This window comes from Sporothrix schenckii, assembly GCF_000961545.1.
Source record: "Sporothrix schenckii 1099-18 chromosome Unknown Cont42, whole genome shotgun sequence".
Taxonomy (NCBI): Eukaryota; Fungi; Ascomycota; class Sordariomycetes; order Ophiostomatales; family Ophiostomataceae; genus Sporothrix; species Sporothrix schenckii.
The window spans coordinates 1,919,108-1,940,709 of record NW_015971143.1 but is presented as its reverse complement, the minus strand read 5'-3'; the positions used below and the strand labels follow the sequence as shown (position 1 = coordinate 1,940,709).

General features: G+C 57.8%; 9 protein-coding genes across 9 annotated transcripts; 4 read left to right on the top strand and 5 right to left on the bottom strand.

The window, feature by feature from the left end:
• Window positions 1-1,957: 1,957 nt before the first annotated feature.
• Window positions 1,958-4,821, top strand: SPSK_01438 (alpha,alpha-trehalose-phosphate synthase (UDP-forming); the record flags this gene model as incomplete). The annotated part of the gene is made up of 3 exons (XM_016728352.1): window positions 1,958-2,086; window positions 2,171-4,112; window positions 4,175-4,821. 3 exons carry the CDS (start codon window positions 1,958-1,960, stop codon window positions 4,819-4,821), a joined length of 2,718 nt encoding a protein of 905 aa, XP_016590137.1.
• A 792-nt stretch (window positions 4,822-5,613) lies between these two features.
• SPSK_01871 (short chain dehydrogenase reductase) lies at window positions 5,614-6,555 on the top strand (the record flags this gene model as incomplete). The annotated part of the gene is made up of 1 exon (XM_016728770.1): window positions 5,614-6,555. The coding sequence occupies one exon, from the start codon at window positions 5,614-5,616 to the stop codon at window positions 6,553-6,555; it is 942 nt and encodes a 313-aa protein (XP_016590136.1).
• Window positions 6,556-6,847: 292 nt separating this feature from the next.
• On the bottom strand, window positions 6,848-7,393 carry SPSK_01997 (uncharacterized protein; the record flags this gene model as incomplete). Its single annotated transcript, XM_016728895.1, has 1 exon — window positions 6,848-7,393. The coding sequence occupies one exon, from the start codon at window positions 7,391-7,393 to the stop codon at window positions 6,848-6,850; it is 546 nt and encodes a 181-aa protein (XP_016590135.1).
• A 684-nt stretch (window positions 7,394-8,077) lies between these two features.
• On the bottom strand, window positions 8,078-8,886 carry SPSK_01915 (uncharacterized protein; the record flags this gene model as incomplete). Its single annotated transcript, XM_016728814.1, has 3 exons — window positions 8,078-8,201; window positions 8,262-8,430; window positions 8,541-8,886. The coding sequence occupies 3 exons, from the start codon at window positions 8,884-8,886 to the stop codon at window positions 8,078-8,080; spliced, it is 639 nt and encodes a 212-aa protein (XP_016590134.1).
• A 1,925-nt stretch (window positions 8,887-10,811) lies between these two features.
• On the bottom strand, window positions 10,812-11,153 carry SPSK_02056 (uncharacterized protein; the record flags this gene model as incomplete). The annotated part of the gene is made up of 1 exon (XM_016728952.1): window positions 10,812-11,153. One exon carries the CDS (start codon window positions 11,151-11,153, stop codon window positions 10,812-10,814), a length of 342 nt encoding a protein of 113 aa, XP_016590133.1.
• A 1,206-nt stretch (window positions 11,154-12,359) lies between these two features.
• Window positions 12,360-12,617, top strand: SPSK_02093 (uncharacterized protein; the record flags this gene model as incomplete). Its single annotated transcript, XM_016728986.1, has 1 exon — window positions 12,360-12,617. One exon carries the CDS (start codon window positions 12,360-12,362, stop codon window positions 12,615-12,617), a length of 258 nt encoding a protein of 85 aa, XP_016590132.1.
• An 857-nt stretch (window positions 12,618-13,474) lies between these two features.
• On the top strand, window positions 13,475-15,236 carry SPSK_01618 (delta8-fatty-acid desaturase; the record flags this gene model as incomplete). Its single annotated transcript, XM_016728527.1, has 2 exons — window positions 13,475-13,480; window positions 13,506-15,236. The coding sequence occupies 2 exons, from the start codon at window positions 13,475-13,477 to the stop codon at window positions 15,234-15,236; spliced, it is 1,737 nt and encodes a 578-aa protein (XP_016590131.1).
• Window positions 15,237-15,585: 349 nt separating this feature from the next.
• Window positions 15,586-17,496, bottom strand: SPSK_01568 (uncharacterized protein; the record flags this gene model as incomplete). The annotated part of the gene is made up of 1 exon (XM_016728477.1): window positions 15,586-17,496. One exon carries the CDS (start codon window positions 17,494-17,496, stop codon window positions 15,586-15,588), a length of 1,911 nt encoding a protein of 636 aa, XP_016590130.1.
• An 883-nt stretch (window positions 17,497-18,379) lies between these two features.
• Window positions 18,380-20,915, bottom strand: SPSK_01472 (KUP system potassium uptake protein; the record flags this gene model as incomplete). Its single annotated transcript, XM_016728384.1, has 4 exons — window positions 18,380-19,720; window positions 19,754-20,362; window positions 20,422-20,682; window positions 20,757-20,915. The coding sequence occupies 4 exons, from the start codon at window positions 20,913-20,915 to the stop codon at window positions 18,380-18,382; spliced, it is 2,370 nt and encodes a 789-aa protein (XP_016590129.1).
• Window positions 20,916-21,602: the final 687 nt, after the last annotated feature.

Genomic DNA, 21,602 nt, shown 5'->3' with positions numbered 1-21,602 from the left:
ATCGTTCGGCCCGTGGTAATCTTTGTCCCGCAGTCTCGCTCCCGCGAGCGTTTATGGCCACTGCGGTAAAGACGCTGCGTTTTCGCTCCTCATGGAGATGCAGCCGGCTGAGCTTCCCTCGCCAAGCATCCTGTTGGCGAACGTACTGGCAACGCCTGGCTGTGGGCCATCGTCTAAATCATGCACCTCTCGAGTCGGGACGAAGCTAGCTGAGGCCTTGCAGGTGCCTGGTCTGGCCATCGACACATTTCGTCGTTCGTTGCAGTCGGCTGCCGGGATGTCTGTCTTTCAGACATTGTATCTTTCGTTGTCGCTGTCGTTGCTGCCTTCTTGCTTCTCCTCTTCCCGGCTTTTCTCTCCTTCAACGTGTTGCTGTGTTCAATATATTGGCGGACATCTTGGTTTTTGCATGTAGCTTTTACATTACTGGCTTTCTCCTTTTTCTTCCTCCTCGACTATGGGATGCTTTTTTCGCACCTTCCACCTAACTGAGTTTCCTAATTCGCTCCTCCGTTGGTCTTTCCTAACTCGGTCTATTCCTCCTTCCGTGTAACTGATCGTCTAGATAGACAAACCACAGAAAATGGAAGGAGCCATTGGGTACCCATAATTACGTCAACCAAGTTTTGGAGAGCTGTTTGGCGCTACGATCTGGCTCGCGGTTGCCCTCCATCGATCGCTCTTGCTGCTTTAAGATTATGTTTTGCGTTTTGAGAACTCGTGCTTTGCATTATATAGCACTCTCGCTTCATTTTGTCGCTCCTTCATATTTACTCGCAACGTATCCCTCTCACCATCACTGAATCGCGCCTGCATTCAATTCCTGTCGACGGCTTTGCCCTCACGGTCAAGCTACTGTTAAACGGAACGAATGTTCTAGGCACAGCGCTGTTTCTCTTTGCATAGCACCCACTCTACTACCCCACCAAAGCTCTCTGCCCCAGTTTGCGTCCAACAAAAGGCAGGAGCCCCACAAAATCACCTCCGATATTGCCAGCCAGCGAATCACAGCGCGTCCTGTGCTCGACTGCATCATCGTCTGGGAAAGAGCGACAGATGCAGCGAAACGGGTTGATTGCAGCGCCTGCCTGTTGTGTAAGGACGATACGTAGCGGTTCCTGCCATCTTAGGATCTGCGCAATTCACGATATACGTTGACATCGGGCGCAATATACTTCCTAGCCATTTGTCTTACCATTGTTTAACCTCCTTTTCTATTTATGTCCCGTCCTCCTCGCCAAAGCCCATTCAACGACCATCCAGCGTACCTGGCTTTTTAACCTCCGTACCTGAGCTCCCCTGTCGACCGCTCCTGCTCCCCCTCATTAACTTTTCTACTTATTGACGTCGTCTTTCCGCCCCACTTGCGTCGTTCGTTTGGACAAACAAAGAAAGTACAAAGGGAGGGGAGAAAACCACATGTTTTGTTTGGCTTTCCGACTCTTCTTTGCTGGCTGTTTTCTCTGAGCCATCGTATCATAATTCCAGTGACGTCTTACTGGCGCCGCGCCCCACGGGTGTCTTATTTGCTCATTGTGTGCCCCTTTGTGGCTCCCCGTTGCCCAGTCCAATTTCTGTTCTAAACTAGTTGTCTCCATTTTCCAGACGCAGCCAGCTCCAGACCGACCGATCGCCTCCACCGCTCTCAGCGACGCTGCCAACGCTCCCTTCGCCCACGCATCTTCTCCAAGGGAGTCCTCGAACGGTTCTGTCCGACGTCTGGTGCCATCCACGAACAAACCGATTCCTCCAACTCTTCGCCTCGTGATACGACCAGACGAGTTCCTCCTGTGACACCCGCATTGGGCAACGGCCACGATCGATATCCCGACTCGCTCGGTGACGACAAGACAACCAACCCTCTCTTAGCCGGCTACTCGGCCCCTCGCCTTTGGCCCATTCGCTGCAGATTCGGCCGAGCTGTTGAAGAAAAAAGGCCACGGACACCAACGCAGACATGGCAGCCAGGCGAGAGTCCTTGACGGACATCCGCGCCAGCAATCCTGACCTGGCCCTCAGCGGCAACATCATCTCCGCCACGTTCAACATCCCCCACAGCCTCGACTACCACAAGGGTGCCGACTGGGTAAGTCAGTTGGACGGGCCCCTCACATAGGAGCTTGTGAAGTAACGGGGGCCAAACTAACTTATGTCTTTTTTTGTTGTACAGGTCCTAAAACCCCGCCGGGGTCAGTCTGCGCTCTTCGACTCGTTCTCCTACCTCTCCTCCGACAAGTCGCCGTGGAACCACACGGTGGTCGCCTGGACGGGCGAAATCAGCCAGCCGATTGACATTCTCTCGCCGCCGGACACCCCACCGACGTCGGCAGCCGTCGCTCCCTTGAACGCGCTCTCTGCACCGATCCCTGTCGATGGCTTCCAGCCGGCCGCGCCCGTGCAGCATGATTCGGACGGGCTCTACATTCCCCGGGAGGACATGCAGCGGCTTGATGAGCAACTCGCGCACGACCCGCGTATCAAGGTGGCACCGGTGTGGCTGGCCGACGATGCTGCCGAGAACTCGGAGGAGGGCATTCGGTTGAAGGACCAGGCGCGGTGGCGGCGCTATGCCGAGCACGAGCTGTACGGCCTTTTCCACTACAAGCAGCACGGCCCGACCGACGGCCGCAATGAGCGTCTGCAGTGGGCCGACTTCTACCGCATGAACCAAAAGTTTGCCAACAAGATTTCGGAGCTGTACAAGCCGGGCGACATTGTCATCATCCATGACTACTATCTCATGCTCCTGCCCAGCATGCTGCGCCAGCGCTCCCCAAACATGTACATTTCGTTCTACCTGCACTCGCCCTTTCCTAGCAGCGAGTTCTTTCGCTGTCTGCCCCGCCGCAAGGAGGTTCTTGAGGGCGTGCTTGGCGCCAACCTCATCGGCTTCCAGAGTTTCGGCTATGCGCGACACTTTTCGAGCTGCTGCTCGCGGCTACTGGGCTTCGCGTCGGATGCCAACGGCGTCGACACGTACGGCTCGCGCGTCGAGTTTGGCGTTTTCCCGATTGGGATCGACGTGGCAAAGGTTGAGCGCTTGGCATGGGGCGATGCGGTCAACCAAAAGTACGAGGCGCTGCGGAATATGTACGACGGCAAGAAGATTATTGTCGGCCGCGACCGCCTGGACAGCATTCGCGGTGTGGACAAGAAGCTACTGGCGTTCGAGGCCTTCTTGGCCAAGTACCCCGAATGGCGCGACCGTGTGGTGCTTATCCAGGTCACTAGTCCTACTTCGATTGAGGAGGACCGCGACAACGAAGAGGCGAAGATTGCGAGTCGGGTCAACGAGTTAGTCATGGCCATCAACGGTACCTACGGCTCGCTGGGGTTTTCGCCCGTGCAGCACTACCCACAGTACCTGAGCCAAGACGAATATTTTGCCCTGTTGCGCGCTGGCGACATCGGCCTCATCACCTCTGTGCGCGACGGCATGAATACGACCAGTCTCGAGTACGTCATCTGCCAGCGCGACAACCACGGCCCGCTCATCATCTCTGAGTTCAGCGGTACGGCCGGCAGCCTTCGCGAAGCCATTCACATCAACCCGTGGGACTTTACTGTCGTCGCCGACGCCATCGAGCAGGGCTTGACCAAGTCGCCCGAGGACCTGGCGCGCATGCACAACCATCTCTACGAGCACGTCACAACAAACACGGTGCAGCACTGGATCAACAGCCTGATGGATCGCCTCGTGAACGTGCTCAGCTCGCGGCGCAACGTCGCGGCGACCCCGCTGCTCGACCGTTCTGTGCTTCTCTCGCAGTACCGCGACGCCCGCCGCCGACTATTCCTCTTTGACTACGACGGCACGTTGACGCCTATTGTGCGCGAGCCGAGCGCCGCTGTGCCGTCGGAGGCCATTATCAATGCCCTGACCAAACTGGCGTCCGACCATCGCAATGCTGTGTGGATCATCAGCGGCCGCGACCAGGAGTTCCTCAGCCACCACCTGGGCCACATCAAAGAGCTGGGCTTTAGTGCGGAGCACGGCAGTTTCATGCGCCACCCGGGGCAGGAGGACTGGGAGAACTTGGCCGAGAAGCTGGACATGGGCTGGCAAGCCGAGGTGATGGAGGTTTTCCAGAAATACACCGACCGCGTGCCTGGTGAGTTACTGTCGTCATACCCCGTAGGCTGGACATACGGGATAGATACTAACACGATGCAGGCTCGTTCATTGAGCGCAAGCGCTGCGCCCTGACATGGCACTACCGACTGGCCGACCCCGAGCAGGGCCCACACATGGCACGCGAGTGCCAGAAGGAGCTGGAGGCGACAGTGACGCGCAAGTGGGACGTGGACGTCATGGCGGGCAAGGCCAATGTGGAGGTGCGCCCCACGTTTATCAACAAGGGCGAGATTGTCAAGCGCCTCGTGTCGTCGTACGGCTCGGACATTCGCAGCGTGGCCAGCGTTGGCTCGCGCACGCCCATGGAGGCGTCGGGCGTGCTCAGCGCCGAGGGCGGGTTGCAGACCCCCCAGCCTGCAACTGCGCCTGCGCAACAAAACGACAACGAGCTCGAGTTTGTGCTGTGCATGGGCGACGACGCGACCGACGAGGATATGTTCCGTGCGCTCAACGGTCTGTCGACGCCGCATGACGACGACGCGCCGGCCGCTGTCACGTCGGAGCACGTCTTCACGGTGACGGTCGGCGCGAGCACCAAGGTGACGCTGGCCAAGTGGCATCTGCTGGAGCCCGAGGACGTGATTGACTGCGTGGCGCTGCTGGCCGACACGGCCGGCCCGGTGGCGACAATTGGCGAGGTGAACCTGGCGGCGATTACGGCCGTCGAGGGCCGCATCCCGGAATAGGCGTCCGAGTGCTGCTCTGCTCTGGGTGGTGGGACGCGAGGATACGAGACGGCGACAGCATGGACGTCAACCAGCAAAACTACAGAAGCACAGACACATACACAGACAGAGAGACAGAGTAGAGGCCAGCCAGGGGACCATCATGAATACACGAGATACTATTCCGGGCGGGATTTTTGGGAGGTTGTATAGGGTTTTTTTTTTTTGTTCTTTTGTTTTTGCTGGTTTTGCTTTGTACTTGTTTTGTTTACTTTGTTTCGTCGTTTTGCCCTCATTTGCATTTTGTCATATATTTTATTTTGTTCCTAGCTTCCACTTTATAGATAATATTGGCATTGTCATTCTGTCCTGTATTCTGTATGACTTTACTGCCGGAGCGATGATGGCTCGTTTTTGTGATGCTCTTCGTGGCCCCTCCGTCTAAACACGCCATACCATGGTTGCACTGCATCGTCCCCCGTCTTTGATGATTTCGAAGAGTTAAGCATGTATCTTGTCAGCGCTATGAGCTTACCGTCGCGGTTTTTGCTTTCTCAACCTGTCCGGAGTTCCCCAGTGGAGGAATGGAATGCACTGCAGAACAGGAAATTCGTGGTTTAAAAGACAGGCCGCATCCCGTCCAGCCACAACGAAATCGTCCTTGGTCTCCAAACCAACCTACGTCTACCGATTTACACTTCTCTGGCGTTTCTATTTTCATCAAACCTGAGTTTCTTAGTTGACGGTAAAAGCTACACTTGCACTTGGACGTTGATTGTTCATTCTCTCCCACAGCCGCCCCGTCCCGCAGTCATGTCCGCGGCCCAATCTGCCGCCCTCCAGGCTGCCAGCCTCTTCCGCGTCGATGGCCTCGTGGCCGTGATTACCGGCGGCGGCACCGGCATTGGGCTCACGATGGCCCGCGCGCTCGCCGCCAACGGCGCCCGCCTCGTGTTTATCCTCGGCCGCCGCAAGGACGTCCTGGACGCCGCCGCGGCTGCTGCCAATGCCGACGAGAAGCGCGACGTCCTGGTGCCGGTCGTCTGCGACGTCGGCGACAAGGCGTCCCTCCAGGCGTCGGTCGACGCCGTGACGGCCCACCTCGCCTCGCTGGGGCTGGCGGACGTCGGCGTCCACCTCGTCGTCGCCAATGCCGGCATCCTCGGCCCCGCCACGCAGCGCTACGACCCGGCCGGCCTGGCGACGGCAGCGGATCTCCGCCAGCGCATGTTTGCCGACGCCGACATGGCCGCCATGACGCAGACGTTCCACGTCAACGTGACGGGCGCCTTCTTCACGGCCATGGCGTACCTGGAGCTGCTCGACCAGGGCAACCGCTCCGTGCAGGGGACGGCGGCCGGGGCGCGCCGCACGCAGAGCCAGGTCGTCGTGACGTCGAGCATCGGCGCCTTTATGCGCGGCCCGCAGTCGGTGCCGGCGTACCTTGGCAGCAAGGCGGCCATCCTGCAGCTCACCAAGCAGATGGCGGCGATGCTGTCGCCGTACGCGATCCGGGCCAACGCGCTGGCGCCGGGGCTGTTCCCGACCGAGCTGGCGGCGGCGCTGACGGGCGGCCGCACGCCCGAGACCGAGGGCTACGATCACCCGGCGTTCATCCCGGCGCGGCGCTTCGGCACGGACACGGACATGGCGGGGACGATCTTGTACCTGGCCAGTCCGGCCGGCGGGTTCTGCAACGGGCTGACGCTGGTGTTTGACGGCGGGCGGCTGCCGGTAGCAACGGGCAACTGCTAGAAGGTGGTGACAGAGAAAAAACGAGACATCAACAAAAACGGCCTTATTGGACCGTATTCATGTTCTGTTTATTGATGGTTTTAAATTGTTTGAATAATTCCACCTAAGAATTAGATGTTTCGGGTTCCTTTTGGACTTCATTTTCTGTCACAACTTGAAAATAAAAATCATGAATTTAAGGGACCGTTTTTTCATGTCAAAAACTCCAATATATTCACAAGTTGTTCGATCCGCTTACGCCGATCGTCTTCTTTCCCCACTTTCTCATTACCATGAAGATCCATGGACTTGTTCACAGCACACCGACACAGCAGTAGTAGTCCTTCCATAGATTCGTGCAGTCGGCATCCAAAAAGCCGTTCCATGCTCTGAAGTTGGTGTCCGACACACGAAACGTCGACTCGACGTTGTTGCAAGTGTCGCCTGCGGCGACCTTGTGCCACGCCCGGCACTGTGGCGTGATGGAGGACTGCCGAGGCGAGGGCGGCACGGCTGACGAAGATGGCGATGACGGTGATGGCGGTGACGACGACGACGATGGTGAGGATGGTAAGGATGTCTCGGACGTCTCGACGCCCCCACTCGACCCGTCTGCTACGCAAAAGGTGCCTTTGAGATGTTGAGCACAGTCGATGCCGGGATTCATACGTCGGAATGCGGCCACGTCCAAGTTGAAAACGGCGGCGATGCTGGCACAGGAGTCGCCGGCGTTGGCCGTGACATGGAGGTAGCAGTGGGTTGTGGAGGTCGTTGTGGGGAGAGGAGGTGCCACAGCCGTTGGGACGGCCACGGCGCCGGCGGCCGTTGACAGGAAGAGGGCAAGCACAGGCGGAACCATGTTGACAAGAGTTTCGAATCTTTACGAGGCCAAACGAGACTGCCGGATGACCGTCTGAGGGCCGTCGTCGAGATGCAGATGGGAAACAAAACGTGACGATGCTCCGGCCATGCAGGTCAAATGAGAGGGCACAGCTGCAGTTAGGCGCAAGAAATAACTCAAAATTGCGGCCAGGCAATGTCATTTCTTTCTATTTCTTCTCGTCTGCCACATTTTAGATATACTCTGCAATTTGCCTACTCTCACCGACGCCGAGGGTGGCCATTTTGGATAAAAGCAAGCGATCCGGGGTAATATTGTGCAGACGGACGAGTAGACCTCACCAACTGGACACGATACTAAGAGCTAGAAGCCAGCGGCCAACAGACTCAATATAACTGATAAAGTGCGACTCCAAAATGTTGGCGGCAACTCGGTGCGCGCCCCAGAACGAAGAGCAAAGATTGGTCAAAGAGACGAAATGTCTTGAACCGCGTTCAGCACCGCGTCGCCAGACATATGCAGACACGACAACGCGACGTTGCACAAACTCGTGTCTCTACGGGCATATGAAGCACGTTTATGTGGTCGACGACAAGCATCGTTGAGTTGAGACATGGAAGGTGGCCAAGCTTTCCAAGTCGTGGCATAACAGGACCAAGCGCAACATTGAATCTGCGCCCGATGCTGCTATTTTGGTGACTCTCATTTCATATTGCCGTTGTCAGGGACCGGAAGGGAAATATTCAGGTCCGCTTGCACATCGACGTCCCAGGCGAGGCGTATTATGTTATGACCGCGGCACTTCTTTTGGTCTTCGCCTTGCACACTATGTGTTTCATGAAAACGGAAGCCTACAGCTTGCAACTACGCCCGATGCTTTACTCACTTGGGCCGTGCAGTAGTCCGTACTTTGTACTTTGCATCCACTGCAGGAACAAACGGACGGTTCCGTGGGTTTGGGCTGGCCAGATCTAGAACAGGGCTTCTATTTGCGTATGTCAAATAACCTGACTGGCCGTTCTCGTATACGAACGCGTCTTGTCGCTCGATGGACCCTGGAATGGTTCGTTCTGCTCGGTTCGTCGTTGTTGCGTATTCTTGTCTATTCTTTCCACTACACGTTGTGTCATACTCTTCCCACACGCAAGGTTTGCTTGTTTCTTACTTTCGCGCAAGCTGTTCGTTATAGCTTCACCGAAACTTCTGTTCTGTGCAAGCGCATGCCATAGGTACCAGCGAACAACCACCCTTTGAGAGACGCCAAGATGGCCAATGCGCTCCGTTTTGGTCTCTCCTTCGCCAGCCTCCGCCCAATCTGTGACTAATCTAGACTGCGGAGAAAAGACTGCTGCGGCTACGAAACAATCTCCGTGGATATCGCACTGCTTTTCACTCGCCGCGCCCTGGCAACGTTCAGTTACTAGTTTGCTGTCCAAAAGGCGTGACCGACGTACATCTCGTTCTGCATGCTTGAGCTTGGGCCAGTCGCGGCTGGCGCTCGCTGATACCATCTGTCATGAGAGAAGCCGCCCGAGAGAAATGCATCATACGCCAGTATCACGTCGGTCCGCTGCACGCCGCAAGCACAAGTTGTATTATTGGCAAGCCACGACTGAAAAAGGAAAGTAGTAAATTACCATAATTGGTCTGTCCCTAGCGGACCCTGTTAGCTGGCGTCTCTTGTTTTCTGGGCCGGTTCTAGCGCTGTTCGTCGTACATCAATACATTTTGTGCAGATTACTGTCAGACTGTGCAAGTGCTGAAGCGGACCGCTGATCCAGGGCCAGGGGGCCAACGGACAGGAGAAAGATCTTGGCAGACTCTGCGTTTGGATCTTGGAACAGTCGACTGCGACGCTACGATGATCCACAAATGGGATGCAGGGCCTGGCTTGACCCGGAGAATGAAGATGGCCACCAACGTGGAGAGCAATGGCCCGTTTTTGTTACACGTCTGCCTGGGTAAACAGAGTGCCGCGCCGAGCGCGCATACGTATGCCTGGGCTGTGGTATGGGGGGCAACAAAGACCGCGTCTAGGCCTTTGTGGAGCCGCCACAGCAGGACAAAAGGACAGACCGGGCCAGAGAAGCACAGGCACAACGGACATTATCTTGTTCCCTTGTTTTCTCGCAGGCGTGTTTCGTACTCCGTATTCTGTACGCCGACAGAGAGATCGCGCCTTTAAAAATAGAAAGGTGCACGACAAAGTTGCTCCGTACTTTGTACATCAGTCAACAACGATGCCTGGTTCTGCAAGGGGCGAAGCGGAACGGCCCCAGTGACGACCAGCAGTTCAATTGGCCACTCTCGAACCAAGTAAAACCAAGGCACAGAGAAAAGCCGGGTCCAAGACCATCCCAAACGCTCCAGATTTGGATAGTCGTCACAGAGTCAGGAGTCGGCAAGTCGAGATGCTGGAGACTGGAGAGCAAAGAATGGAAAGAGGAAAAAGGCTGAGGAGGCCGCGTCAAACGACTCCGCCGGCCCCTATCTCGCCGGTTGGCACGACCGAGACGAGCCAAAGAGCGATGTTGCTACGTCGTATTTCGTCGATGAAAGGGACTTATTCGACTTTGTGAAGAAAGGCCTACTTTCGCGCCCCAGACGGAGACTAGCGCGGCCAAGAGACCAATCAACAGGGGCCCCGCGCCAGGAACCCGCTGGAACCACGCTGGAACCACGCTGGAACCACGCTGAACCCACAGTATTCGTCTTCAGGAACTGGAGCAGGCAACCAATAACGACTCAATACGAGAGAAGAACCGAAAAATCAAGCTGAAAAGCCACCAAGAAAGAGACACAAAAGACAAAAATCACGGGCACATGCCACAGAAATAGCAGCAGAAATTCCACAAAAAACAAGGCCGTGGATATCCACCGGGCGCAGAACGGCGCTTTGCGACACGTACGACGTAGAGTGTCTTCTTTGTTGTAACTTACCGTTTCGTACCGTTTTCGTACCGTTCGCGTCCCTTCTTAATCAGGCCAGTGTCGTCTGGTGTCGGCGAGCAATCGACAATAACATCGCCAGAAGTATCACCGTCGTTTGTCTTTCGACCTGTTCAAGTCATCTCTTCACATGAATGCCCCCACGGGCAGAATCCAAGCTGTGGGCTGAAGCGTTGGAAGCCGCTCAAAGAGACTCTGTAAAAGTATCGATTTTCTTGGTCGTATCTCGTTCCTGCCCGTGAGGAGTCTCTTGTAAATGATGCCCCTTTTTCTGGGGGTTTCCCTTTCTAGCGCTGCCCTGCGCCTCCTTTCCGTCGCGCCTTCCCTCGTTGGCCTCTTTACTTCTGAAAGATTGATCTCTTTCTCGCATCTCTGCTCGCCTCCTCGTAAGATCGGTTTCCCCTTTCCCAACGCTCTTTCCCTTTCGAAACAGCCCAATGCCCACCCGTCAACGTAGCCCCGATCCACTTCCCACCTTTTCCCCTTTCTACCTTTTGTCCGTAACTTGCTCGAACGTTCTTGCCTGGGTCGCCTTCCTTGTGCCATTTTTGTGGTTCCTGCCGTTTCGGGACAGCCCTCCGTTTGCCTTCCAAACTGTATTGTCCGCCGTGCTTTCGTAGTCGTCGCTTCCGTATACCGTGAGACCGTATTGGCTGCAATACGTGGGCTGTTCGTCCTCATCTCGTCTATTGCTTGTCGTCTCTCGTAGCTCATGGCGTCTCCGTGTTTTCATGTGTCTTGTACATTGCGTGTCCGTCGGTCTGCCTCGCCTTTTCTTGTCGTTGTTGTTCCTGAGCGCAAAGTTGCTTTTGTCTCTGCCGCTGTCCATGTTGCCCCTTCGCTCCTTCCACCTCGTCTCATCGTTCTTGCCCAAAATAGATCTTCAGGGCAAAGTAAAAAGAACACAAACAGCATCGACCCGAAATAAATGTAAGAGCGTTTTCCCACAACATTCAATCCATTGACGATTTGTCCCCCTTCTTCCTCGACAAAAACCTTCCTCCTTTTCCCCCAATCCAGAGATTGGACCCCGTTTATTTCTCTCATCCTCCCCAATCTCTTTTTCCCCTTGCCCACACACGCATATTCGAGCCATTTCCCCGCCAGAGTCGCAATTGCAGGAATCCCCAGTCCAAGTCCATAATAGGTCCATTGCGTCCCTTTTTTCTTCTCATTCTTCAAAGTTTGTGGCAAATCTCAAGAAACGGGACACATCTCTCACCATTTCTCTCACGATCATTTGCCTCCTCTCTGCCTAGCAGCGCTCGTTCTTTGGTTGCAGCCTATCGCAGCGTGAACAGTCTGGCCTTGCAGACTGCTCCCAATTTCCTTTTTTGGTACGTTTCTCTTTGGTGACTCCCCTGGTACCTTGTCACGTATCCTCCTACATGCACATGCGGCCAAAAAGGAGAGCAGAAGAAGACGAAGAACAAAAACAACAGACAAAAAATAAGGCACACAGAAGGAAAGGCAAAACAAGAAACAGACAGCCAAAGAGAACACGACAATAAAAAGGCACAAATAGCCAGGCCGTCCAACGTCTCCAACAGAACATACCCAGGCGAGAACCACCCACGTCGTTTCACAATTGGCGATTGTCTTAATTGCTCAATTGCTTTATTTTTTTTTCTTCTATTTTTTGCCTCGCCCGGTTCGCCTGGTGTGTGGTCTCGACGTGTTTTTTTTTCGCCGTCCTCGTTTGGCCCTTTTTGTGTCTGGCTGTCTGGCTGTTTGTCCGACACTCGTCTTTTACTTTACCACCTCCCCTTTCACGTCACAGCCCTCGATCCTAACAAAACAAGCCCAGACCAGACAACTTTGTCCTCGGCTCGTATCTCTCCGCTCTCTTGACGTGTCTTCTTTCCCGTCTTCGATCCTGAGCCTTGCTCTGAGGACACGCACGTCACTCGACTCTTCTCTCGACATCTAGGCACTTGCCCCCGAAGCTGACCGCGGTTCCTCTCCTCCTCGACAACCAACCCATCCTCTCCACAAGCCGTCACGTACGGCTCACCACAAACTCTCAATAGACAAAATGGCCACCTCGACCACGGTACCGAAGCCGAGCCCGAGCCCAAGCTCCATACAGACGACAACAACACCGGTCGTGGCCGACCGCGATCGTATCCTCCAGCCGGACGAGGTCACCGACCGCATCGCCCAGGGCCAGACCATTGTCATCTACCAGGACTATGTCCTGCGCCTCGACAGCTGGCTCGATCGCCACCCCGGTGGCCGCTTGGCCATCTTGCACATGGTCGGCAAGGATGCCACCGACGAGATTGAAGTGTAAATATGGCTCCCACATACCTCGTTCATGCCGTGATGTTTATGTTTCTCCCATGATTCCTTTCCTATCATTCGCTTTCATTCGCTGTCGTCTTTCGCTTCTGGTTGTATGCCGTCGTCGTCGCGTCGATTTGTTGTCGGTTCCTAGGATTCCTTTGGTTTCTAAACTTGACTTGGTGCGTCATGTCTGGGACGTCCGTCGTTTCTTTCGATACGTGGTTCCTCATGTCCTGATTTTCTGGCTGTCGGGCCTGAATGTTCGTCGAATCCATACAAGTGGAGGCGGGCGACGGGATTTGGAGTCCGTGTGGTATTGCTTGAAAAAGGGTGGGATCGGGCCAGAAAATCCAGGAAGGGGCTAGAATCGAGCGACAAGACTCCCAGAAAGCTGAAGAGAACACAGGGAAAACAAACATTCGAATCGTCCAAGTTGTGCGAAATCATTTGTGGTTTGATGTTGAAAGACGTGCAATTATCAGATGCTGTGGTTCTCCTTGTGTGGGGGGGTTAAGGCCGTTTTATGCCACCCAGCACCACGTTCCAGCGCATCCGAGCGATCCGAGCCTTCTTTGCATTTCTCAGCACACCATTTCCCCTCCCCTGGTCCAGGCACTCCCGCACACCAAAACACACCAAAATGACCAAGGGGATCCAAGATGGGTCGATTCACCCATTCATGCCTTACCTCGCAAATTACAACCCCCGAGCCTCCACTTAACACCGAACTCCATTCCTGTTTTGCTGCTTTTCCTTCCTTGAGCCACCCCGTCGAATAACCAAAAACAGGGTGTTCATTAGATGGTCATGGTGGATTAAATAAATAAAGTGCTGACTCGATGCCGATCGACGTATTTCCCCGTCATGCAGGTACCACTTCGCTTCTACCCTCAAGACCATCACGGCCTACCGCATCGGCCGCAAGCTCCCAGGACCCTGGGTGGCCCACGCCCCACCGCCCATCCGCGGCGGTGTCTTCCGCCGCACTGAGGTGACAGTGTCGCCGCCATCGCCGCTGGACGGTAACTGCTCGGATGTTGATGGCGAAGACTGTGAGGATGATGAGGCCCTGCTGCGGGCAGAAGAGTCGTCGGCCGAGGAGCCGTGTAGCAGCAGCAGCAGTGATACCGATGACTCGTTAACAGAGGACTCAACTGGTGTTAGTGATGTCGTGTCTGAGTGCAGCGCGCTGCCGACTCCTCCCTCGGCAGCATGGTCGTCGGGTGTCCAGACTGCAGACGACACCTTTGTCGGCACTGGGAGTAGGTCCACGCCCATCGCACTGCCGCCATTCCTGACAGCCTCGGGCGTGCATAGCGTCAACCGCCGCAGTCTCGGAAGCGCCCAGCTCTCGCAGTTTGCGCGCAAGCAGGTACAAGCTCAAGCCAAGGCTGGTCCTATCAACGACACCAACACGGTGGACGCCGTTGCCTTCTCTACTGTTGACGACTTTGCCGACCGCAGCAACCAGCACGAGGTGGAGCGCGACTCGGTGACCTACCCATCCGTCGATCCTGCACGTCAACAAGCCATCATCCAGCGCTACCGTGCTATGCACCAGCGCATACACGACGCCGGCTGGTACGACTGCCCATACGGCGATTACGCCAAGGAGATGGCCCGGTACACGACGCTGTTTGTGCTGTTCTTGGCCACGCTGCACCTTGGCTGGTACGTCACGTCAGCTGTGTTTCTGGGCCTCTTTTGGCACCAGATCATGTTCACCGCACACGATGCCGGCCACCGCGCCATCACGCACAATTTTGTCATTGACACGCTCATCGGGCTGTTCATCGCTGACTTCTGCTGTGGTCTGTCCATCGGCTGGTGGAAGAGCAGCCACAACGTGCACCATCTCGTGACCAACCAGGCCGAGCACGACCCGGACATCCAGAATGTGCCCCTGTTCGCCACGAGCCCGCTGTTCTTCAAGTCGCTGCGCTCTTCCTACTACGACTTTACGTTTGTCTGGGACGCCGTGGCCGACTACATGGTGCCTTTCCAGAAGTACACCTACTACCCTATCATGGGCATCGCGCGCTTCAATTTGTACCTGTTGTCGTGGCTGCACGTCCTGTCGGCCAAGTCGTCCGCCCTCGGCCGCAGCACCGCCTGGTGGATCCGCCCGGCGGAGATGGCCGCCATGAGCGCGTACTGGTTCTTGTTTGGATACTGTCTGCTGTGGCGCGCCCTGCCGGACTGGACCACCCGCGTCGTCTTTGTGCTCGTCTCGCACATCATCACCATGCCCCTGCACGTGCAAATCACGCTCTCGCACTGGGGCATGTCCACCTCCGACCTGGGCGAGACCGAGTCCTTCCCGCAGCGCCAGCTGCGCACCACCATGGACGTCGACTGCCCCGCCTGGCTGGACTTTCTTCACGGCGGCCTGCAGTTCCAGGCCGTCCACCACCTGTTCCCGCGCGTGCCCCGGCACAACCTGCGCAAAGTGCAGACGCTCGTGCGCGAGTTCTGCGACGACACAGGCATCCCCTATGCCATCCTGAACTTTGTCGACGGCAATCGCAGAGTGCTGGGCCGTCTCCAGGAAATGAGCGACCAGGTCAACATGATGGTGCAGTGCCAAAAGCACATGGCCGCCACAGGCGAGAGCGGTCTCCACTAGAGAGGTATTTCGGGTGCTAGGCGCCGTATACTTGTTTGATTTGATTTTATTTGGTTGATTTCGTTGTCATGTTTCTCTCTCCCGGGCTGGGCCCAAGGCCAACCAACATGCATTTCCATTCCTACTTTGATCGGTTTCTTTTGTACATATTTCTTCGTTGCGTTCATTATTTGTCGACCACTTTGTTGTCTCTTCGTTTAGTAATTTTTCTTTCATTATGTCACTGGAGAGGCGCATTCATTTTTGACTATTTAACAAAAGCATCTACAATGATTTTTCGAAATGCACTTGGCTGCAGAGACTGCTTATTATTTTGGCTATGATTGATGTTCTTTCCACGAAACCCTCACTAACCGTCCAGCACACCGTTCTTTGCTACATCGGCCAGCTCGACGTCTGCCTTCTTTGCCTTTTCGTTCTTCTTGTCCTTGCCGTCGTCCAGCCCATACTCCGTCTCGAGCTCTGTCCGCATCTTGACCTGCTTTTCGAAAAAGACCAAAAAGAACGAGACGCCGCCCAGGATGATCGAGAACCGCCACACGTACTTGAGTGCGGCCACGTAGACGCCGACCACCTCGGACCGCACGGGCTCCGGTATGGCCTGGATCGTGGCAGCGGTGGCAGCCTCGTACGACCGGCCGTTGCGGAACTGCGCGGCCACAGCCGGGTCCGAGATGCCCCCCTGCGCCACGGGTCGCGCCGCCAAGCGGTCAAAGTAGTTGCTGAAGATAGCGGCCGGGATGGCCACGCCCCAGACGCTGCCAAACGAGCGCATAAACGACCAGGCGGCCGTCGCGGCGGCCTGGTCCGCCTCGGACAGCGGCGCCTGGCACCCGGGCAGCAGGGTGTTGAGCACAAAGCCAGAGCCGGCGGCCACGACGACCTGGAACAGCACCCAGGCGGCGGTCGACGAGTCCTGGTCGAGGAGCGTCAGCAGGCCGAGGCCGACGGTGTTGACGCCGAAGCCAAACAGGTGCAGGGGCTTGTAGCGGCCGTAGCGGGTCAGCAGCAGGACGGCGGCAATGGCGGCGGGCACGCCGATGACAATGGCCGGCAGCAGCTGGACGCCGGAGCGGGTGGGCGAGCTGCCGAGGACGGCCTGGAAGTAGACGGGCAAAAAGAAGAAGAGCCAGTACAGGAGGGCGGCGTTGATAAAGGTGACGGCAAAGATGGTGGCCGAGGTGCGGTTGGCAAACAGGCGCGGGGGCACGACGGCCTCGCGCGGCGCCAGCGGGAACGCGGGCCAGAGGGTGGCCGAGGCCTCGTAGAGCATAAACAGGGCGAGGCCGACGAGGCCGGCCACGAGCGGGCCGACGATCTGGGCGGACGACCAGGGCAGGCGCGTGCCGCCGTAGGTCAGCGCGTACAGCACGGCCACGGTCGAGGCGATGAGCAGCAGGTTGCCAAGGTAGTCGATGCGGCCGAGCCTGTGCAGCAGCCACATGCGGTCGGCGGCGTCGGCATGGGTGTCGCCGACGGCGTCGCCTACGGCATCGTCGCCGTTGGAAGAGGCCCGCCCCGGCTTGACTTTGAGAAACAGCAGAATCATGAGCATGGCGGCGCCGCAGACGGGCAGGTTGATGTAAAAGACCCAGCGCCACGAGGCCCCGTGCTGGACGAGCGCGCCGCCGACATAGGGCCCGAGCGCCAGGCCGACAAAGTACACGGACAGCACCATGGACATGTAGTTGCCGCGCTCGCGCAGGGGCACCAGGTCGGACACGATGATGTCGACAATCATGTTGATGCCGCCGCTGCCCATGCCCTGCACGGCGCGACCGGCAATGAGCGTCGCCGCGTTGCGCGCGCCGCCGGCCAGGCCGCTGCCGAGCGCAAACAGCGCAATGATGGCCAGCGTCACCCAGCGGCGGCCAAACAGGTTGGCCAGCTGGCCGAACAGCGGCTGCACGGCGGCCGAGGTCAGAAAAAAGACGTTGGTGACCCAGATGTAGTTCTCGCCGAGGTCCAGCAGGGCGGCGATGGCCGGCAGGGACGTGGTGACGACGGTGTTTTCGAGGGACGACAGCAGGCCGATGACGCAGAGGGTGGCGATGATGGCCCAGAAGCGGGGGCCGCGCTGGAACGACGGCACCTTGGGCGCGTCGGGCGGGTGATCCGCGGCGGGGGCGTCCGGGGCGTCGCTCAGCACGTCTTTGGCCTCGACGTCGTTGTCTGGCTTGATGGTGGTGTCGTTGCTGTCCGAGGTGCTCGCCGCCGGTGGCGGATGGTCGTCGGCGATGGCCATGTCGGCGATGGCCATGTCGGCGACTGGCGAGGCGTTGGAGCGATGAGGTTGGAGGGAGGGGGCGGAGGTGAAAGAATGGGAGGGAATATACGAGAGGAGAGAACGAGACCAACGAGACAAACGAAACAAACGAGGAGACCTGCGACAAATGAATGAGTGCAGAGGCGCTTCGCTGTTCTTCTCGACGGAAAGGAATGCCCGCCTCCCTTTTATTTACGCTCTCGGCGCGAGACTCACCCTCATCGCCCGCAAAAGACGGCGCAACGTCGTCGCGGTCGCTCAACCGGCCCGAGACGGCGAGTCTTTTCGTCGTGTGGCTCCGGAGACGAAAGCTGTGTCTCGGGATGCGTGTGGGCGTGCAAATAAGCTTTTTAGCGTGGCACGCAAGCTTGAACGCCACGGGTGAAGTTGGCCCGGTCCGGAAGCAAAGCACCAAAAAGGTTGAGCCGAGCGAGGACAGGACACCGACAAGCACGACCACGCGGCGACTTAATCTGGAGGACGCGGTCGACCGATTGTTGACCGTGCGGAATAGACGGACAAATAAGGCGATGGAGGCCCAAAGCGCCGCAGTTCCAACGTGGTACGTTGCCTGCTCGCGAAAAGTCGCCGGACAATGCGAACCGCCAAAATCCGTATCCGTCGTATCTCTTCGATTTGGAATACAGCGCAAACGCGAACACTGGACGACGTAATTTACTCCCTACGTATCGCTGTGTTGTTTCAGAGATCAATCACGTCGAGGCAAACAACAGACATCACAACAGACAAACACGCGATAGTTTTTGGTCATTTACTGTCATTCTTTTCATGCTATGACCTTTTTTTTTCTTTTTTTTCGCCTTAATTCTCGACGTGTCCTTTCTGACGCTTTCTTCCCACAGGACCTCCCCGCCTGTCAAAGCTCCGTCAGATAGCCAACCTCGACCATCTTGTCAATTTCCATGTCAAACGCGGCCAGCTTGGTGCGCGAGTTCTCGCGGATCCACAGGAACAGCTCCAGCAGCAGGCGGCGACACGGGAGCCAGACGTTGAGACGCTGCCTCCACGTCGACTTCCCTGTCCCTCTGTTCGTGTCCTTGTCCTTTTCCTTGTCACCGTCAGCAGACCGACGGCCCACGCGCATGGCCTCTTTGCCCAGCAGATAGACGATTTGGGTCGCGCTGGCCGCCCGCAGCGCCGCCCGTTCCTGCTCGACGCGCGGCACGTTCGCCGGCGGCGTGCGCGCCAGGCTGCGGGCGAGGAAGCCGTCGACCTGGGCGACGAGGTCGTGGGCAATGCCCGGGTGCAGGGGCTCCTCGGCATAGCCGTGGCGGAGGACGACGAGGTAGGCATTGGACCGGGCGAGCGACGGGAGGCGATGGCGGGCGACGACGAAGCGCTCGTCGGGGGCGGTGACGACGGGGACGTCGAGGGGGCGCATGTGGAAGAAGAGGATGACGGCGGGGCGGGCGGCGAACTTGAGGACGAAGTGGGTGAAGCAGGGCGGCGGGCGGGCGGGGTCGCCGAGCTTGTCGAAGAAGATGCCGAGGCCGGGGACGACGGACGTGGGCGTGCTCGTGGGCGAGGGTGCCGCCGAGGCGGGAGGGGCTGCCAGAGCGGCCTGGTGCCGCGCCTCAGCGGCCCACTGGGCCTCTTTGCCAAAGCGCCAGAGGACAAACACAGACGACAGCACAAGGGCCAGCAGCAGCGTGAACCAGGCGCCCGCGGGCACCTTGGTGAGGACGGCGGACAGGTAGGTGCCGTCGAGCAGGGCAAAGAGCAGGAAGACGGGCAGCACGACGTAGACGGGCAGGCGCCAGATGAGCATGGCGACGAGGGCGAGCATGCACGTGGTGAGGAAGGTGACAAAGATGACGCAGACGCCGTAGGCGTTGCCCAGCGAGGTGGTGTTGTTGTAGACGGCGGTGACGACGACGGTGCCGACCATCAGCAGCCAGTTGGCCAGCGGCACGTAGACCTGGTCGTGGAAGCGGCGGCTGGTGTGGACGACCTTGACGTGGGGGAAGTAGGAGAGGCGCATGACCTGGACAAGCAGCTGGAACGTGCTGGTGACCATGGCCTGGGACGCGACGACGGCCGCGAGGATGGCGATGACCATGCTGGGGGGTGGAGAGATGTGAGACAGAGAAGCAGTGGTGGGGGGAGGAGGGCGATGCGAGGGGACGTACCTGAAATAAAATGTGCCCGGCGGGACGGTGTTGTAAAAGGGATTGGTCTGGACGAGGGTCAGCGGTGTCTATAGCAAAGGAATGCAGCAAGGGACACCTACAAAGGCGGTGCCGGTGGCGTCTTGCGCGATAAAGGCGGCCTGGCCGGCATAGGCAAACAGGAGGCACGGAAAGGCCAGGCACAGCCACGACAGCTGGATGGCGCGGCGGCCAAAGGCGGCCAGGTCGGCAAACAGCGCCTCGACGCCCGTAAAGGCCAGCAGCAGGCCGCCGAGGCTGCGCCAGCCGTCGGTGCCGTTGCGGGCGAGGTACAAAAAGGCGTAGTGCGGGCTGAAGGCCTTGAGCACGGTGTGGTCGTGGACGGCGAGGTTGTAGACGCCCGACGCCAGGTTGAAGAGCAGCCAGACGACGACGATGGGCGCAAAGGCGGAGCCCAGGCGCGCGGTGCCCAGCGGCTGCAGCAAGAACAGCACGACCAGAATGGCACAGGTGATGCCGACAATCGCCGGTGTGCCCAGGTCCGGCCGCACGACGGTGAGGCCCTGGATGGCGCCCAGCACCGACTGCGCGGGCGTCAGCACGCCGTCGGCCATGACCATGGACACGCCCAGCACGCCGGCCAGCTGGAGCAGGCGCTGGCAGGCGACGGAGCCCTCGAGGAACCGGCGCAGGCCGCGGGCCCCGGGGCGCATGTCGCCCGTGCGGTAGCGCTGCAGGTGCGGCGTGGTGGGCGTGAACGTGCTGCCCCGCCCCCCCGGGCAAGGCGCACGTAGCGCGCCAGCAGGCTGTACAGCGCAAAGGTGCCGCCCTGGCCGTCGTCGTCGGCCGCCAGCACAATGCACACGTATTTGACCGACACAATCAGCGTCAGCGACCACAGCACAATGGACAGCGCGCCCACGAGGTCGTCCCACGACGGCTGCGCCGAGAAGGTCGACGAGAAGACATAGAGCGGCGACGTGCCAATGTCGCCGTAGATGACGCCGCAGGACTGGAACCCGAGCCAGAGGAGGACAAAGCCCGAAAAGGTCTGCAGCCCAGCGAATCAGAGTCTATCTTGGGGGGGGACATGAGAATATGAGAATGGAAAGAGTGGTGTCATACTTGCTTGCGGCTGTGCCCGAGGTCGCCGTCAAACTTGCCGAGCTCGGCCGCCGCCGCATCGTCGTCGTCGAGCTTGTCGACAGCATCAGATTCCGCCTGCAAGACGGCAGCCTTGTCCGGCAAAGACGACCCAGACGGGCCCGAGTCAGTAGACGCCATGGGGGGAGGGAGAGAATGATGGATGTTACTGTAGGACTGTAGGCAAATAGCAGAAAGGTGACAAGACAAAGTGGACAAATGGAGTAGGGATGAGCGATGCATGTGAAGTCGACAATGGCGAGGACAGCTGGATATATATTCTACTCGCGACAATCAGCTCATCCCGCCAACGGGGGGCAATCCATCAGTCAAGCAATCCGGCAATCGAATCAGATGCGTCAGCGATATCAGCGTACTAGCACAGAAACGACAGCCAAAAGAGGGCGCAAAGAGGGCACTATGGCGTCCATGTGGTGATCGTTTCCATGTCCATTCAGCCAGACGGCACGACTGACCGTCCTTATCTCTGGACTCGCTACGTGTGAAGGAGCTAAAACGGAAATGAGAAACAAAGGCACAAAGGCAGCGGAAAGAACGTGTTGCGACTCTACTCACATGCGAGTGCAGAGGCTTCACGGGATTGGCCATGTCCAACGGCTGAGAAAGGCAGGCATCGGGACACAGGCAAAGAAGCTTTTCGCAGACGCCTGCATGGACACTAAGAATGTGGAAAATGTCTTGCCGGGGCAGTGCTTGTTGGGTTGGTGCGGTTTCGTGGCTGTCCATCCTCTCACCAAATATCGCTCATATAACAGACGGAAACCAGGAAAACCGGTTGAAGCCGCGAGCGATTTTTCCATTTCCTCT